Source organism: Salmo salar, chromosome 20, assembly GCF_965601325.2.
Source record: "Salmo salar chromosome 20, fSalSal1, whole genome shotgun sequence".
Lineage (NCBI taxonomy): Eukaryota > Metazoa > Chordata > Actinopteri > Salmoniformes > Salmonidae > Salmo > Salmo salar.
In genome coordinates, this window is record NC_138310.1 from 73,584,984 (window position 1) to 73,598,135 (window position 13,152).

A 13,152-nucleotide genomic window follows, 5' to 3' on the forward strand; every position below is an offset into this window, starting at 1 on the left:
AACTCAGCACTCAGCCAACAATTACTGAGACAGAAAAAGAGAGGGAGGGAGAGTAGATGGGTGGGGTGAGGGAGGGAGTTGGGATGGAGGGGATAATGGGCGAGTGGGATACGGAGGCCAGGGGGAGTAGGGAATTGAGAAATAGGAAAAGTGGGAAAGATGGAGGGAAAAGGGAGAACGAAAGAATGTTGGTGAACAAGGATCCCTCCTTCTGTTTGTCCAAACGCTCAGTTAACATGGTGGAAACAGTTTCAGGTAACAATGTGGTAACGTTTTGGTAACGTTTTTGTAATGTTTAGGTAGCACACACACACCTCCCCCTCTCCTAAACCACCAGCCCTCCGGCCCCAGGGCTCAATGCCATTTTCTGGTCCTGCCAAGTATCCGGCCGCCTCAGTGATTGACAGGCTATTGGCCCAATCGGTGTCCTGGCTGTCTGAACCGCACCTCTCACAGCATCCATCTTTTGTCCTGCTCTTCTGATCCAGTGCTCTTGGATGAAATACAACCCTCTAGACTTCTCAGATATTATGGAAACGGTACAGTAGAGAGGAACTCCTTGAAAGCCGTGCCCTCAAATCAAGCTGTCAATCAAGAGGATAGGGTAGCGCCGTCGCCCGAGTCGGAAAAGTGTCACCTAGGTTACAATTTGAGGCATGTGTAGTGTAGTGAAGTGTAGTGTAGTGTAGGCCTTATGTGTTGAGAACCTGGCTCAGAGGAGACACTGGGCCAAATGGGGTGACATTTGTTTGTTAATTATGTTGGAATGCCCATGGCTTTGGTTACAATGCACCTCACAGCCCAGCCAATAAAGCCTAGTTTAATTCTAGAGAGGGAGGAGGGGCGGTAATGTGATATTTGTGTAACTCTTGTGTGGTAACTTCTCTCTTCTCTATTAGTCTGATCATAGCCAGCCATAGGGCATTGGTGAAATGTCTGGCTTTCAGAGGAGGAAAATGATGACAGATGGGTAGAGCTGGATAAAATGAATAGAAGATGGAGACCCCAGTCAGCTTGTTGAATCGCCCAACAAGAGAAATAGAAAGACAGACAGAGAGAGAGATAGAGAGATAGAGAGGTGTTAAGTAGTTATGATCGAATGAAAGCAACATTCCACAGTGTGTGGGGTGTGTACTATCTGTGAGTGTGTGTTTCTCTATGTACAATGCCGACTGACCTTGTCTCTCTCGCTATCTGTGTTCTTACAGCCTGTAAGATTGGCTACTACCGTGCGCTGGCCACAGACGGTGCCTGCTCCAAGTAGCATTTTGGTAGTGTTTTGGTAGTGTTTTGGTAGTGTTTTGGAAGCGTTGTGGTAGTGTTTTGGTAGTGTTGTGGTAGTGTTTTGGTAGTGTTTTGGTAGTGTTTTGGAAGCGTTGTGGTAGTGTTTTGGTAGTGTTTTGGTAGTGTTTTGGTAGTGTTTTGGAAGCGTTGTGGTAGTGTTTTGGTAGTGTTTTGGTAGTGTTTTGGAAGCATTGTGGTAGTGTTTTGGTAGTGTTTTGGTAGTGTTTTGGTAGTGTTGTGGTAGTGTTTTGGTAGTGTTTTGTTAGTGTTGTGGTAGTGTTTTGGTAGTGTTTTGGAAGCGTTGTGGTTGCGTTCCCTACTGTTTAATTACCCAGTGTCAGTCACAGCTGATGGCTCCCATCTCCCTCTCTCTTACGCTCACCCTCTCTGTCTGGATAATCCTGGGAGCAACAGGTATGGCCAAAGGTAGTGTTAATGGGATGTAGGAGACCAGGGAGCTTCTGGAATGTGTCTGTGATTGAATAGAGCATTATATAATAACCCATCATATACTTAGTTCATTAAACAGCACAGCATGACTTACCATGGCAACAACTAGCAGACAGACAGACACATCTTACTGACACATAGTCCAAAACTAACACACACACACACACACACACACACACACACACACACACACACACACACACACACACACACACACACACACACACACACACACTACAATATCTCCCGTGCTCAGACATGGACCCAAAACCCCATTGTACTGGGGGATAAATCCAGCTCAGATACATTTATGACAGAATGGCACTAAGAAAATCTATCTGTTTAATAGCTTAGTGTTGTAGCAGGAAACCACAGAGGAGATAGGAACAGGAAGACTGGTACATTGAACCTTGCATGACAAAAGACCATTACAGTGATGGTTCTGCAGCTACCGCCACCTTAATATAGAAACCATCATCTATAACTGACTGGATGGAGGGGGGAGGGAGGAGAGGGGATGCGGGAGGGAGGGAGGGAGGGAGGCTTCATCATAATGTTTAATGAGAACTGGTAATGGATTGTCAGACAGGGAAGGGGCTGAAGGTAGGGGTGATGCTAATATTAACCCTGTACACAGACACACACACACACACACACACACACACACACACACACACACACACACACAACACACACACACACACACACACACACACACACACACACAGTACATGAGAACCCAGTAAATTCCACACCAGTTCTCAGCTCTTCTTTCTAGCCCTCTCTTTCTATCCCTCAATTCAAAAGGAGAGAGCACTGCCCATTTCCACCCAAACCATCTCTATAGCTTTTAGGTGTCTTTCAGTTGGAATGACCCTCTCCCCTACTCTCTCTCTCTCTCTCTCTCTCTCTCTCTCTCTCTCTCTCTCTCTCTCTCTCTCTCTCTCTCTCTCACACACTCTCTCTCACACTCTATCTATCTGTCTCTCTCTCTCGCTCTCTCCCCCTCCCTATCTCCTCCCCAGTACAGCCCCTGTCCTCCATATTAATCAGTGGCTTTTTGCTTCCTGGATGAACAGACGGTGTTTGTCTTCTCCTTCTCCCCCCCTCTTTCTCACTCTATCATCCTCTTCTCTACTATTTGTAAATGCATGGACTATCACCAGATTGACCACACAAACACACAAGAGCGTACATACACTTACATGCACACACTCCTCCAGTCGTTCTCCCCCCCCTCTCTCTCTCTCGCTCTCTCTCTCTCTCAGTTTCTCTGTGTAATCATTCATTGCCACGTCGCTCCTCCAAAAATAACACTGATAATTAATTTCCATTGTGAAATGATTCGTCAGTAGATGGACTGGCATTCATATTTCAGCCCGTGTCCATCCCCTTGCTCGCGCATGTGACCTCCATTAGTCTGTGGGGGGGGGGGGTACAGAGTGAAACATTATACAACACAGACCCTAGATCAAGGCCACTTCTTTATTACTGGGTTGAAAACAAACTCTGTCAAGTCCCATAAACAGATCTGGGACCAGCTGGGTTAGGCTCACAGCCATGATAACTAATTACACATCCACCACATGAATGTAACACAATCAGTTCAGGGATTACATTTAACTTAATATCTTGACTAAACCAAGTTGAAATTGGACTTCCTAACTTCCCAGCCCTTTTGAAAAGAAAAGGAGACCTCAGGAATTGTTGGGTTAGCAGGGACTGCAAACTATAATTAGGACTTAATCACTTAGCTATAGCCACCACAGACAAACACTATTATTGATTTCCCCAAAACAAAGTGTTTCAATTTCAACAATTTAGTGTTGTCTTTAATTGCAACACCAAAGTCTACTCAGTCACTTCAAACCAAGTCTCTCTTCTCACAGCTGCTTTGTCTGACAGTTACCCATAAGTTTGGCTAAGTGAGAGTACTTCAGACTACCTCTCGAACCCTGTACCTTTCTCTCCCTCTTCTCTCTCCCAGGACCCCCGACGGCTCCGCTCCACCTCATCTCCAACGTCAATGAGACATCGGTCAACTTGGAGTGGAGCACTCCTCTCTCCTCTGGCGGACGCCAGGACCTCAGCTACAACGTGGTGTGTAAACGCTGCGGGCCCGAGGGGACACGGTGTCAGCCCTGTGGGAACGGGGTCCACTTCAGCCCCCAGCAGCTGAGCCTCAGGGCCACCAAGGTGTCTATCAATGACCTGCAGGCTCACACCAACTACACCTTTGAGATTTGGGCTGTTAACGGGGTCTCCCAGCAGAGCCCTGGACCTGAGCAGGCCGTGTCGGTGACGGTCACTACCAACCAGGCCGGTGAGTTGGGGTTGGGGTTGGGGGGAGATGTGTGTGGGTGGGGAGAGAGATGCTGGAGACTGTTGTTGTTTGTTGGGTTGTGGTAAAGGTTGAGATGTGCTTTGAATGTTTGAATTTTATTTTATTTTAAGGGGAATGGGGAAACAGACAACATTTCTATTCTAATGAATTGTATTGATTTGGTTAGGCTTAATTAAGTTGCGGTATGTTGGGTAGGGCAGTGTGTGTGTGTATTGTTCCAGTGGAATGGGATCATGAATACCGCGGCTGGCCCTCTACAACCACAGTAGAGCTCCCTGCCTGGTGGTGCGCTGAAAGGCCCCTGTTGTTTTGTCGTTCGGACATTTTTTCTCCAGTTGTTGTGCAAATGTATTTTACGGCTGTGACCTTTCCTTTCCTCCTGATAGATGATTATTACCTCTGGTTTTACTGCGGCGCTCTTGGGTGGCGGGCTAAGTGCCTTTTTGTGTTGCTGTTTTGATCCCTGGGAAAAGAGAAGATCTCTGGAGGATTCTGACTGGCTATTTAAGGACAGGATGGCTTGATTTATCTGGTCTGGGAGAAAGGAGAGATTAATGGATTTAGAGCTGCCTTGAAACCAGTTGTCCTGCGATAGTAAGATATATAAATTATGTTGCCTTTGGCTCGTCACTGAAGCATGTTTCACAACTGTTTTCCATTCTCTAATACTTACATTAAGTTGGCCCTCCTGCAGCTGGAGGCATTAGGAGTGTGTGTGTGCTTGTGTGCATGTGTGGTCATGCTTGTGTGTGCGTGAGGCAAAAATGTCTGCATTTGCAGGTTATTTTGTGTGTTGTGTAGAATGTGTGCGTGTGTGTGTTAGAGAATGCCTGTGCATGTGTATGTGTGTGTCTGAGAAAGTGTCTGTTTCTTGAGAACTTGTGTGTGTGTCTTGAGAACGTGTGTGTGCATCTTGAGAACGTGTGTGTGTGTCTTAAGAACGTGTGTGTGTGTCTTGAGAACGTGTGTGTGTGTCTTGAGAACGTGTGTGTGTGTCTTGAGAACGTGTGTGTGCGGGTTGAAGAGAATAGCACCAGAGTTGATTGGATTTCTCCCCTAATACTCAGTAGGGGTTTTCAGAGCTCTGATTTCACCCCTGTAATCCAGACAGTCATCTGTGGCTGTCTCTCTCTCTATATCACCCCCATCCAGACACAGTGGATTACACATTTATTATGATAGATTTATTATGATATGCTCTGTAAAAAGCCACTTGGGCCAGCAGCCTTGATCAAGATTCAGGTTTCTGCAGGGAAAGAGTGCAGAGGGGGAGTGGGGGGATTCCTAATTTCACCATGAACAATCCCCCTGGTAAATCAGACAGGGTGTAACCCCTTCACCCCTCTGGATGAAGGAAGGGGTGTGTGTGGGGTTGAGGGGTGGTATTCAGGGTTTTGGAAGGATGTCCAGCTTTGTGCTGACCTGTAAATGGATGTTTAGAAAGTTTATGAGATCCAGTCTTTACTCTAGATCTTGTGTGTGTGTGTGTGTGTGTGTGTGTGTGTGTGTGTGTGTGTGTGTGTGTGTGTGTGTGTGTGTGTGTGTGTGTGTGTGTGTGTGTGTGTGTGTGTGTGTGTGTGTGTGTGTGTGTGTGTGTGTGTGTGTGTGTGTGTGTGTGTGTGTTTGTGTGTGTGTGTGTGTGTGTGTGTATGTCTCAGTATGATCCTTGGTATGTGTAATGTCTTGAAAAGGTAGTGAGTTAGTGCGTGCAAGTGTTTGTCATTGTGTGTGTGTGTGTTTCCATCACTATGTGTTTGTCATTGTGTGTGCGTGTGTTTCCATCACTATGCTGAATCGGAAATGCAGGTGAACACGGGGACCTGGGTGGAAGGAGACTTTATTGGGGATCTCGTATGGGGGAAACAATTTCTCGACGCCCTGAAAAACAGCTCCCACTTTGCCCGTTTTTTCCTCTGCTGCAGCAAATCAAGTGATTCCAATCTGGCAACCAGACTTCAATATGGCACCCGCATGTGTTCCCCGGCCTTTGTTTCTTTAATGTCAAACCATAATCCACCACATATTCTCCAAACCACACGGTCTGACCACAGCTGGTCCAGTTACCTGAATATCTCAGAACGAACATGTTCACAAAGACAAACTCATTCACTCAACTCTCTCTCTCTCTCTCTCTCTCTCTCTCTCTCTCTCTCTCTCTCTCTCTCTGTAAGACAAACTAACTCACTCAAAAGCGTAACTTACTCACAGGGCCCAACTCTTTCTCACTGTGACACATAGACTCAAAAAGTAGCTCAAAAAGTAGCTAGCTCAACAAACTTACCCACAAAGACATTTTCATCCACCCAGGGAGCAAACGTTCAACTAATCTCAGTTTGTCTGTGTTGCTCATTCCCAGCTCTGCTAATGTGTCTCTGGTAGCTAATATATGCATGGGCTGCTGTGTGCCGTTGACTTTCTCCACTGTCTGTGAGCGATAATGTGAGTATGTGTATGTTTTTATGTGTGTTTCCATCTGTCTGTTGGTATAATGAGTTTGTGTGTGTGTGTGTGTGTGTGTGTGTGTGTGTGTGTGTGTGTGTGTGTGTGTGTGTGTGTGTGTGCGTGCGTGCGTGCGTGCGTGCGCGCGCGTGCGTGCGTGCGTGCGTGTGTGTGTGTGTGTGTGTGTTTGCGTGCGTGTGTGTGAGTGTTGCGGCGGGCGAGCTGTAAAAGAGTTTTTGGAGCACATTATTGGGAAATGAGATCTGAATATTCATTGCTTTTCCACTTAGTATTCCGTGAGCGTTTTAGCCCACGCTTTCAGGAGGCAGTAAGACATTACAGATCTGCCCCACATTCAGGTCTGTCTACAGAGGTGCTGGGCAGGCAGCTAGTTTACACTGTTATTCTCCAATCTAGCCCTGCTGTTACATCTCTAATCTCCTGCTTCGCCTGTGTTAGCTTGATCCTGGCCGTGTGTTTGGCGTGTGATAGTGACACAATGTGTGTGTATGTAGGCCTACATGTGTCCTATGTGTTTTTGGTGTGTGTGTGTGTGTGTGTGTGTGTGTGTGTGTGTGTGTGTGTGTGTGTGTGTGTGTGTTCTTGCGTGCATGCATGTGTGTGTTCTATCTTCTCTAAGTCTTAAACTTTTCCCTGATTGATAGTACAGCGTGTGTCCTTCCATTGTAACCTTCACCTCCTCCATACCAAGCCTTAGAAGGAACCACTCACAGAATCACTCATCTTTAACTTCACATTAGCCTTGGAAAAAAGCAACAGAGGACCAGAACCCGATTAAATCTCCATAACTGTCATCTTTGGAGAAAAGATGAATGTGTGGATTACCTAAGGGGAATGGGCCGGCTGACCCTTTGGATTTCTTTCTGGTCAGGAGCGTCCCTGGCCACCCCCGGGGGGCCCTTCAAAGTGGGTCTGGCTGCTAGGCGCCCTCCAGTAAATATTGATTTGAGGGTTACAAATGGCCGCCGTTCTAATTGTTTAATAGAGACGCAACACTTTAGCCCGACCGGCAGGATGACACAACCCAGGGAAATCTATTTACCGCCTCTCACTCTGAGAGCTGTCTGTACACCCCCCCACCCCGTTCCAGACCCATCGCCCCCCTTCAAACCCCACTGCCCCCACCACTGAAACATAACCCATCGTTGGTGCTTGGATTCCAGGCCTGGTTGAACTCAGTCCCTCCCTAAAAGCCTGCTTGTGTTAGCATTAGAGTGAACACTAGGCTCACGGAACAGTAACCCCTGGACTGGTCTGGGGGAATAGAATATATATAATGTCACAGATAATCCTTTCATAATCGACGATAGGGGTTGCCTCAATAATCACAGCAGTGTAATTGTTTAAAAGGCAGCACCAGGTAGGCTGGATAGGAAGTTTACAGTAGCCAGAGTCACGGGTCAGAGATTTATTTCTATAGCTTCTATAGTAGTACTAGCTTCTATAGTATTACTGCTCTAGCTAACTTTAAATGGCAGACGGTAAGCTACCAAAATATCAGCAACAATGTTTTGCCTGCATTTGTGTTTTAGCTTTGGAGATGTAAGGATAATGTAAGGTAGCCTATGGTGGAGATTCAGGACAGTGTGTGTGACTGACTGGGTCTGTGTGTGACTGGGTCTGTGTGTGACTGGGTCTGTGTGTGACGTGGTGTGACTGGGTCTGTGTGTGACTGGGTCTGTGTGTGACTGGGTCTGTGTGTGACTGGGTCTGTGTGACTGGGTCTGTGTGTGACTGGGTCTGTGTGTGACTGGGTCGTGTGTGACTGGGTCTGTGTGTGCCGTGGTGTGACTGGGTCTGTGTGTGACTGGGTCTGTGTGTGACTGGGTCTGTGTGTGACTGGGTCTGTGTGTGACGTGGTGTGACTGGGTCTGTGTGTGACTGGGTCTGTGTGTGACTGGGTCTGTGTGACTGGGTCTGTGTGTGACGTGGTGTGACTGGGTCTGTGTGTGACTGGGTCTGTGTGTGACGTGGTGTGACTGGGTCTGTGTGTGACTGGGTCTGTGTGACTGGGTCTGTGTGTGACTGGGTCTGTGTGTGACTGGGTCTGTGTGTGACGTGGTGTGACTGGGTCTGTGTGTGACTGGGTCTGTGTGTGACTGGGTCTCTGTGTGACTGGATCTGTGTGTGACGTGGTGTGACTGGGTCTGTGTGTGACTGGGTCTGTGTGACTGGGTCTGTGTGTGACTGGGTCTGTGTGTGACGTGGTGTGACTGGGTCTGTGTGTGACTGGGTCTGTGTGTGACTGGGTCTGTGTGTGACGTGGTGTGACTGGGTCTGTGTGTGACTGGGTCTGTGTGACTGGGTCTGTGTGTGACTGGGTCTGTGTGTGACGTGGTGTGACTGGGTCTGTGTGTGACGTGGTGTGACGTGGTCTGTGTGTGACTGGGTCTGTGTGTGACGTGGTGTGACTGGGTCTGTGTGTGACGTGGTGTGACTGGGTCTGTGTGTGACTGGGTCTGTGTGTGACTGGGTCTGTGTGTGACTGGGTCTATGTGTGACGTGGTGTGACTGGGTCTGTGTGTGACGTGGTGTGACGTGGTCTGTGTGTGACTGGGTCTGTGTGTGACTGGGTCTGTGTGTGACGTGGTGTGACTGGGTCTGTGTGTGACTGGGTCTGTGTGTGACTGGGTCTGTGTGACTGGGTCTGTGTGTGACTGGGTCTGTGTGTGACTGGGTCTGTGTGTGACTGGATCTGTGTGTGACGTGGTGTGACTGGGTCTGTGTGTGACGTGGTGTGACTGGGTCTGTGTGTGACTGGGTCTGTGTGTGACTGGGTCTGTGTGTGACTGGGTCTGTGTGTGACGTGGTGTGACTGGGTCTGTGTGTGACTGGGTCTGTGTGTGACGTGGTGTGACTGGGTCTGTGTGTGACTGGGTCTGTGTGTGACTGGGTCTGTGTGTGACGTGGTGTGACTGGGTCTGTGTGTGAGTGGGTCTGTGTGTGACTGGGTCTGTGTGTGACTGGGTCTGTGTGTGACTGGGTCTGTGTGTGACGTGGTGTGACTGGGTCTGTGTGTGACTGGGTCTGTGTGTGACGTGGTGTGACTGGGTCTGTGTGTGACTGGGTCTGTGTGTGACTGGGTCTGTGTGTGACGTGGTGTGACTGGGTCTGTGTGTGAGTGGGTCTGTGTGTGACTGGGTCTGTGTGTGACGTGGTGTGACTGGGTCTGTGTGTGACTGGGTCTGTGTGACTGGGTCTGTGTGTGACTGGGTCTGTGTGTGACTGGGTCTGTGTGTGACGTGGTGTGACTGGGTCTGTGTGTGACTGGGTCTGTGTGTGACTGGGTCTGTGTGACTGGGTCTGTGTGTGACTGGGTCTGTGTGTGACGTGGTGTGACTGGGTCTGTGTGTGACGTGGTGTGACTGGGTCTGTGTGTGACTGGGTCTGTGTGTGACGTGGTGTGACGTGGTCTGTGTGTGACTGGGTCTGTGTGTGACTGGGTCTGTGTGTGACTGGGTCTGTGTGTGACGTGGTGTGACTGGGTCTGTGTGTGACTGGGTCTGTGTGTGACTGGGTCTGTGTGTGACTGGGTCTGTGTGACTGGGTCTGTGTGTGTGTAATGTGTATATATGGGGGAAGGGTTAATGGCTGTTGAGGAGGTGAGAGGAAGGGGCTGGAAGGGTGTTTCTCCTGAAGGGCTCTACAGTAACAACATTTGACTTGCATATGCGTCTATATATTTTGCTGTGCGACCTGGAATTTTTATTTAGGAGCACTAGTGCGCCTAGAAAAATGAAGGATTCTATCTTTAATATCTCAAATATTTTTCCTTGTGCTCCTAAATGTCTTTGTGTGCACCTACATTTTTCAACACGTGCTCCTTGTAAAAAAGGTCAGTGTAGAGCCCTGCTCTGTCTGAAGATATCTTTGAACTCCCCCATCCAGCTCTACCTGACTGTGTGTGTACTCTGCCTGCCTGTCTGTTTGTCTGTGTGACCCTCTGTCTATAATTGTATTTGTCTTTCCTTGGGCACGAGTGTGCACTGGTCTTTTTGAAGGCTCCACCTCTGCATTTGTCAGTGCTTTTCCATCAGTAAGTGGATGTTTTTCCCCAGACAACTATATCCATATGGATGATGTGACTTTCTAGTGTCGTCTGTGACTGACTCTGACCCAATGTGCGTGATGTCAGTCTCGGAGATAGAGGTTTGACTTTTGGAGCGAGTTGGGAGGGAGTGAGTGTGAGCTGTTATTTGTGTTTTAACCTGCAGATGTTGAAGGCGGAACACAGACACAGAGCAGCTGGTTGAAATACTGTCTCATCATGGGCTGCTGCAGAATGGCCTTTAGACATTGACCTCTGCCTACGTTTAATAAAAAAAATGATTGATTGGCTAGAAGACAGAGCAGCAACAGCAAGGGAGCAGGGGAGACGTCATAGCAACGCAGTGGTTTCCCAGGGAGACCAGAGAATCTTTGGAATTTGCGGGACAGGAAGTGAGATATTCCTTAGCTTAGCTTGGAGCATCTGCTGTGTGGAGAAGAAGGGAAATGGGTCTGAAACTAGCTGTAGGCATTGGGAAGGTTTGTTTTGATGTATTCCAACCATTGGGCTTAGCAATAGAGCTTCACCATTGGACTCCTTAGCTGTAGCGCTGCAGCCGTAGCCATTAGCCGTACTCACCTAAGCCCTTTGACTGGGAGCCAAGCTGAACGGCAGGTGGAGTTGATTGCCTCATGGTGACTTTCTCAGAAAGAGGAATAGGAAAGAAACAGACTTAGTGGCTCAGAGGGTCAAAACAACAAGGCAGGATAGGTCAATGCTCCCGAGTGGTTCAGCGGTCTAAGGCACTGCATCTCAGTGCAAGAGGTGTCACTATAGTACCTGGTTTAAATCCAGGCTGTATCACATCCGGCTGTGATGGGAGTCCCACAGGGCAGCGCACAATTGGCCCAGCGTCGTTGGGGTTTGGCCGGAGTAGGCCTTCATTGTAAATAAGAATTTGTTCTTAACTGACTTGCCTAGTTAAATAATTGTTAAATAAAAAAATAAAAGGCTAAAAGCTCTCTCTTTTTGTCTTTTCTTTCTGTCCCTAGCCCCGTCTCCCGTCAACTCGATCCAAGCCAAGGACATCACGAGACACACCATCTCCCTGGCATGGCAGCAGCCTGAGAAAGCCAACGGGGTCATCCTGGAGTACGAGGTCAAATACTACGAGAAGGTGAGGTGATAAATGTACTTCTCTGGGAAATGCAGTTCTCTGGGTAATGCAGTTTGTTTCCTCAGGCTTTAAAATAACATTGAACCTGACAGGTTGAGAATTTAATTTTTTTCTGAACAGTGAAAAGGTGACAACCTGACTGCCTCCTCTGACGAAGCTGAAGTAAGAACCTTTGACATGCAAGGAAAACCACCTCAACTCTTTTCATCCCTCTCTCTCTCCTTCAGGACCAGAATGAGAGGAGTTATCGCATTATCAAGACGTCGTCCAGGAACACCGACATCAAGGGCCTGACCCCTCTGACCTCCTATGTGTTCCATGTGCGCGCTCGCACCGCCGCCGGCTACGGAGAGTTCAGCGCTCCCTTCGAGTTCATGACCAACTCTGGTAAGTGGAGCGCAACCTTGACAGCATCGCACAAATCACTGTGATGATGTCATTGTGACACAGAGCAAGTGTCAACATGTGTTCTGTTTTAGCACATGCTACCCACCTACATCTTTGTCACAGCTTCTAACATGTTGGAACATGAATGATATAGACATAATGTCACATACTGATATCACATGTTTTAATACATCTGAATAACAATAATAATCCCAAACATTTAACAAACATTCAAACTCATGAGTATATTATTGACTGTTATGAAACGTCCTGACCTGTCATTTGGGCAGGAGGACGTCTGTTCTGTCCTCTAGACACAGGTGTCTCTTTGTGATGCAGATGGAGATAGTGGCATATGGTAATGACACACTGAAGCACACAGCTCTTTGCTCGGTGGAATGGCACTGCATTGTGTCTCAATGGGCCTCTGAGAAACACAATACTTTATGGGGACTCATAAAATGGAGGATAGGGAAGAAGGACTAATACTCTGGGCCACACATGGAGGGAGAGAGGAAGGGAGAGGTCAATGACGATGGCAAATAGAATATCTGCTGTAGGTTTTACATCTCGGGACCTGATTAGACTGAATGATATTGACTTTGCTCTGTGTCTGTCCACCCACTCTTTCCCTCTCTCTACCTCTCATTTTTCTCTCTCTCTTTCTCTCTCTACCTCTCCTTTTTCTCTCTCTTTCTCTCACTCCCTCTAATTTTTCTCTCTCTTTCTCTCACTACCTCTCCTTTTTTTCTTCTCTCTCTCTCTCTCTCTCTCTCTCTCTCTCTCTCTCTCTCTCTCTCTCTCTCTCTCCCTCCCGCTCTTCCTCTCATATTCAGTTCCAGCTCCTATCATCGGAGATGGGACTAACTCCACAGTGCTGCTGGTGTCTGTGGTGGGCAGTGTTGTTCTCCTCCTCATACTCATCAGTGCCTTCGTCATCAGCAGGAGGTGAGACTCTCATCCCCTCTCTCTCTCTCTCTCCCTGTTTTCTTTCTCTCCATCTTGCCTCCGGGAAGAGAATGTCTTGCTTGGCAGATGTAGAGGCAGATTCGAAAAAGTGTC

The 13,152-nt window shown here is 48.0% G+C and overlaps 1 protein-coding gene across 2 annotated transcripts in view; it reads left to right on the top strand.

The window, feature by feature from the left end:
• The window catches only part of LOC106581317 (ephrin type-A receptor 4), a 75,736-nt gene that overhangs the window by 47,672 nt on the left and 14,912 nt on the right, over positions 1 to 13,152 (top strand). For both annotated transcript variants that reach the window (XR_014381921.1, XM_082966720.1), the window contains exons 5-8: positions 3,722 to 4,057; positions 11,579 to 11,703; positions 11,931 to 12,090; positions 12,927 to 13,038. Coding sequence is in view for 1 of the 2 variants with exons in the window: in XM_082966720.1 (XP_082822846.1) it covers positions 3,722 to 4,057; positions 11,579 to 11,703; positions 11,931 to 12,090; positions 12,927 to 13,038 (733 nt within the window). In the remaining variant the exon portion in view is untranslated. The remainder of the gene's footprint in view (positions 1 to 3,721; positions 4,058 to 11,578; positions 11,704 to 11,930; positions 12,091 to 12,926; positions 13,039 to 13,152) is intronic.